This window comes from Magallana gigas, chromosome 10, assembly GCF_963853765.1.
Source record: "Magallana gigas chromosome 10, xbMagGiga1.1, whole genome shotgun sequence".
Taxonomy (NCBI): domain Eukaryota; kingdom Metazoa; phylum Mollusca; class Bivalvia; order Ostreida; family Ostreidae; genus Magallana; species Magallana gigas.
In genome coordinates, this window is record NC_088862.1 from 30571189 (window position 1) to 30577259 (window position 6071).

Below are 6071 nucleotides of genomic sequence, written 5' to 3' on the forward strand. Positions count from 1 at the left end.
TGAATGTGGTTCACAGGTATAATTTTATTTTTTATTGCAATATTTACAAAGAGAATTTTTTTTTTATTTTTACTTATTTTATATTCATTTGATAATGAAAAAACGAGGTAACATTTTACCACATTTCGACATGGCAATGAAAATAAAATACTTGACTGTCACATTATAAAGATTGAAAAATCACACAGAAATCAGAACACAGTAGAACAGATGTATTAGCAGACGTATTATTGTAAAGAATTTCTCTCTTCTATGAATTTGCCCCCTGCTGTTAGATGATTGAGATCTTACACATAAGTTACTTATTACCTTGATTTAAAAAAATCCACTAAAGGCCACATTAAATCAATATTTAGATTCTCATCCTGATTTGCAAAAAAAATTGGGCGGGTGGGCAGATTTTTTTTTTTTTATTTAAAAAAAAATATCTATTTCACTGTCCATGTTCATGCAATAATAACTGCAGCTTTATCTTTTAATCGCTAAAGTAATATGAGTACATCAATCAATTTGTACTCTTTTATTTCCATTTTATTTCAACCTCGCTAACGCACTCAATTTGTATGCACACACCGCTGCAGTTATGAGACTATATACTTCAAAAAAATCATGATTCAATGCTATAAGAATGACTGTAAAATAGTACTTACCTCCCTTTCACTAATCTTTCCACAAACTGAACATTCAATCTGAAAAATAATGATGCTGAAATAAGACCTACTATCACAAATTTTACACTAAATTCTGACTATTCTCATATGTTACATGTAGTTTTGAAAATTAGGTTACTGCAATAGGGAACATTTTTAAGAAAATGACGCACAAGAACCTCATTTAACAAAATGTCAGTTTGTTTTGGTTTTTTTTAATTTTTTTTAATTTTTTTTTTTTGGGGGGGGGGGGGGGGTGGTTTGAATGGATGGGTGGGGACTGTTACCTAATTAATTGTGAAGATGAAATATTAAAAAAATTGAGTACCTGACTTGTTACCTGGGTAATTAAGGCCGCTTTATTACCTGGTTGACTATGGTTCCATGATAAAGCTGGTTGATGAGGTGTCGCCCTGAGGTTCCAACCAGGGAATCCTCGATGGCACTGAACAGAATCCGGTTCAACTCCTGAACATCATGCTGCTGCAACGCCTGAAATGTACTCATTATCATCAACTCACTATCATCAACTCACTAAAACCCACTATGATCAACTCATTAAAACTCACTTTCACCAACTCACTAACACTCACTATCATCAACTCACTAACGCTCACTATCATCAACTCACAAACTCATTATCATCAACTCACTAAAACCCACTAGTCTCAACTCATTAAAACTCACTTTCACCAACTCACTAACGCTCAACTCATTAAAACTCACTTTCACCAACTCACTAATGCTCACTATCATCAACTCACTAACACTCACTATCATCAACTCACTAACGCTATCATCAACTCACTAAAACTCACTATCAACTCACTAAAACTCACTATCATAATCATAAACTCATCAAAACTCACTATCATAAACTCACTAAAACTCACCATCATCAACTCATCAAAACTCACTATCGTCAACTCACTAGAACTCACTATCATCACCTCATTAAAACTCACTATTATCTAGAATTTAAAAACTAATATGTATATATTTATGCCAGATATATAGGAATTTATAAATACTGTAAATCAACTGTTCACATGCGAGAAATTTTTGCAAGGTCGCGAGAGCCTAGTCGTTGCAAACATTCTCAGCTAAGAATAAGTTCTTGCCGTACAGTTTTCATAATAAACTGGGGTGTGGACATAGCTTGGTCGTAAAAATTACTTGTCGCAAACCAGGTTTTCTCCGGTAAATTGCGGAATAAAGTCATAGCGAATAAAAGTTGATTTACAGTATTCATTTAAAAGAAATACAGCGGCTTCCCATTACATCAGTTCCATCAAAAATGCTTTATTGCATACACACTGCAAAGCTAAATGTCATGAATTACTTGATTTCCCATATTGTCACACATACCTCATTGTTGATCCACCCAAAGCTATCCGTCAGTTCAGTGGTCAACACGCTCTGTCGGTCTGACATCAGAAGTCGGGCGAACAATTTCTGCAGCTGTAGTGGGATTACACGCACCTTCATAAAGCACATGTTCATATTTACAATTGGTATAACGAGTAGGTCCCTCCTGATCGTGAAAATCATCAACTTTTTATGTCAAATGGGAAAATCTAGTAATAAACATACTTCCTCTCCTAGTAAACTTTGATATGCAACAGTGTGCAATATCAGTAAGAAAACTCCCAAAACAGCTTTATCGATCCATTAATTGTCATCAAATACATTAAAATTATTAAATCTTTTCCGAAATGATTCGTCAAGATTTTAGTGAAGAAAAAAAGGTTTTAATCGCAGAAAAATAAAGAGGGATCTACAAAAATCAATAACTCCTTATATTTTAATTATAAAATCAATATCAAATTCACCTTAACACCAGGGTTTCTCTTGGTCAGACTCCCTAGCTCTAGTTCTCCAAGGCTAAACAAGGCATCTAAAGTGACGGGAAGAAAGAATTAGAATAATTGGGTTTCTTTACATACCAGGTATATATTTCTAGCTTTTAATAGTTCTCCTGAAAAAGGCATGTGCAATCATGGGAAGAAAAAATTCTATTCAGAATTGTTATTTTAGTGATGGATTTCTTCTCTTTTTTCATGAAACATTAGCATGATTAGGGTACAAAAACCCTCTTATAAGTAGTGATGGGAATCGGTGAGATTTTCATAATTGATAATCAGTTTCCTGCAACTAACTAATTATTGATTATATATAATCAGAGGTTTTAATATTTTATAATGTAGTGCTAAATAAGTGTAAATAAACAAGTTACAATGAACAGACTTGTTACTATTAGGCTTTTGTACTCAGTATTTCTAGCTATAAAAAAATTATATTCAAAAGACTTTCTTTAGTAGGCAGTCCAACATTTATTTTCCTGAAACCAAGATGCGACCAAATTCGAGAATGTGCTATATTTCCCGAGTAAGAATATGGAGCTCGTCTGACATGTCAGCCATTTTCAGACCGCGCGCCTTTTCAGGGTTTAGATAGTTCGTGTCTAGATATTCTGTTTATGATATGCGCTCGTTGAAAGGAAAAAAAAACCTCAACTGATTAATCGTATAAATGAAACCTTTTATGATCGAGCGCTTAGAATGCTATAACAATTGATTTTCGATTATAATCGATGATTGGAACATCACAACTTATAAGATCAGCTATTACTCTGATACAGATACGTATTATTAATCACAATATCATTACTTGTAAGCTGAATCAATTAAATCAAACAGTAAAGTTTTAATTATCTGTTTACACACGGTAGCTTGTTCATGCTCAGAAACATTATGTTCGTTGTATAATTTCAGATAAAACTTTTACCCATTAAGTGAAATTGATGCGAAAACATCATTCGACAGAATAAATCCCTCTACGGCAGCTGTGTATATTGCTCTTATGTAGGGATAATTCACATTGTTTGGCAAAGTTTTCATTATAGTACGGATCTTCAGGTTAATTTGAAACAATCGCCAACAGTGGTTATAATTAATAGCATGTTTCCACATTTCACCAAATTAACTATGTCAATATAACTTGCATAAGTGCAAAAGAGCAGTATATACAACAGTTACCGACTCTTGAGCCTAAGAAAGGCCGGGTCTGACCTAGCCACAAGAAGAGAAGATGAAAGTTGAAAGTAAGGGATTTCTCTGTTTGAAACTCTCGTTTCGTGCCAATACCAAAAAAATAAATACCTCTAAACTCAGTCGTGAAAAAGAGCGTCTGGAGTAAGGAGTTGAGATAACACGTGGCGCCTTGATTGCTGATTCCACATAATCCACATTTCGCACGTTTTGCAGGTGGCGGAGGCAATCCGGGCTTACAATTTGAAGACTCGTTAGACCGCTCGAAATTCTCTCCTTCTTCAGCGAAGAGTCCCTCTAGTCCCAACATTTCCACTCTTCTTTGGTTGAGTTCTTTTAGTCGTTGTCATTAATTCTATCAACACGGTTATGCTACATCGTTTACAAACAAACTGAGATTTCACAAGTTATTGTCAATCATGATGCGAGTTTGGCTTCAACCGGTTGTGAGTGAATTCGACCCTCTTCCAGTTCATACCACAAACATCTCGATACTTTCATTTTTCATTTTAGACAGAATATTATCATGATAAGATATTCCAAATTGAAGGATAGAAACTTGATAATGAATGTTTATTGATTCTTCTTAAGAGGAGGTTCCATGGCCATGATATGGCCTATTTTAAAATTATTTCATTTGAATCTATGTAAATAATGATAACGTTATGTATTGTAGCTGTAAAGTTTAGGAATTCATGTATTTTGAAAAATACTGATAAAGACGCTGTTTTAAAATCACTTACTTTGATTGATCACAAAGTGTATAAAATAGTATTCAATTTGGTTTGTAGGGACATATAATATGAATTATGTAATTTAATATGGCTGTGCATGTTAATTTAATTATATATATATAGTTTATGCCCCTTCCAAGGTGGCATTTTTGCACCCGTCTATGGTGCATGTTTCAAAATATTCAAATAAGGCATATGACAGACCATTCTTAAAGAGTTTATACCCACTTCTGTTATTGATGTATTGACGTATTTCGATTTATTCCCATTTCTCGATCCCCACCTAGCCAACATTTTGATTTCCACACCTTAGTCAGGAGGCTATTATAGCCTGTTTTCACATGAAAATGTATAATTTGTTATCAATTACCTGAGAATAGTTTGATGAAAACAAATAAACGATAGCATTTTACATGATTTTTTAAAGAAAAGTTTTTGTTTGGGATGGCAGTGTAGGGGGCATATGGGGCTACTATTCCCCATCTCAATTTAGCTGTAGGGGTACCACCGATCAAACTCAAGTCAGGTATATAAAGCCCTGCAATGAGCCCAAACCCCTGGGAGCCACTTGGTGTTACCCCTACAGCCCAAATTTGAAATAGTAGCCCCATAGGTCCTCCACACTGCCCTGGTATTCGTTTGATGCACACTTCAAAGATAAGGTAGACAATGGAACACTTTTCACCCTTATATCATTGTGAAATGCTAAAAAATGCAAAGTTCGGGTGAGCTAAATAGTCTCGTTTTTTCTCAAATCATGGCCGACACAAAATGATCCCAAAATTCATCTTTTAATATTTAATTTAACGTTTTGTTTTTCGATTAAAGGTAATTTTTTGATGAGAATAAAATCACAATGTTAAAAGCCTGACCGTCCCATTTTTGCAATAATATGAGGATTTTTATGATTTTCGATGCATGTTATTTTTGGAGAATAGTAAACAGACTTGGTGATCAATTTTTAAGCATTCGAATAGACAAATACCAATATTCAATTGAATTCATTAGACACAAACGCATTGATAATTTTATCCAGGCGAGCTTTACTGCCTCGATCCAAGGTTGTCAATGGTCAGACAAATTATGCACGCTTAAATTTTCTTGATATTAATTAAAATATGCCGATAATAAAGTAAAATATAATTTTTGTTCGAGTACTCTCAGTACTTTAATGAATTTTCTTATTGGTTGCTAGCTTCTACGGGCTTAGTGGCTGCTGTTAGTGGCTGCTAGCTTCAGCTTGGTTATGATGCCTTGTCTTATTTTTACTCAAATATCACATAGCCCCCTAACTCCGTTACTACCCTAACTCCGTCACTTTTGGGAAACTCCTCGCCGTTTGAAATCAAGTGCGATTATGACGTCATTTTTTGCATGTCAAAAATCTTCAATCAAATGTCAACAATTTACAACAGTTAAATTTAAGAATGTGTTCAAAGATAACAAATTAAAATTACACCATGTTCATTTTATGCAACAATAATTGCATGAAATCAGCTAACACTTTTTCACGGGTGCTCTAAAAGACATGCGGGCCCATTCGATGATTTACGGTAATCTGTCATTTTAAGAGAGGTCAAGATGAAGCATTTCACATGTATGTAATTTATTTTTTATTAAGGTTATATATACATTTT

The 6071-nt window shown here is 34.1% G+C and overlaps 1 protein-coding gene across 2 annotated transcripts in view; it reads right to left on the minus strand.

Annotated features, from left to right (window-relative positions):
- Positions 1-4162, minus strand: part of LOC105342982 (ubiquitin carboxyl-terminal hydrolase 40) — a 29074-nt gene extending 24912 nt beyond the window's left edge. For both annotated transcript variants that reach the window (XM_020073230.3, XM_011450120.4), the window contains exons 1-5: positions 3812-4162; positions 2483-2547; positions 2019-2132; positions 1017-1142; positions 651-689 (exon numbers count right to left, since the gene is read on the minus strand). In XM_020073230.3, coding sequence (XP_019928789.3) covers positions 651-689; positions 1017-1142; positions 2019-2132; positions 2483-2547; positions 3812-4010 — 543 coding nt within the window. In that variant the 5' untranslated portion in view covers positions 4011-4162. The remainder of the gene's footprint in view (positions 1-650; positions 690-1016; positions 1143-2018; positions 2133-2482; positions 2548-3811) is intronic.
- Positions 4163-6071: the final 1909 nt, after the last annotated feature.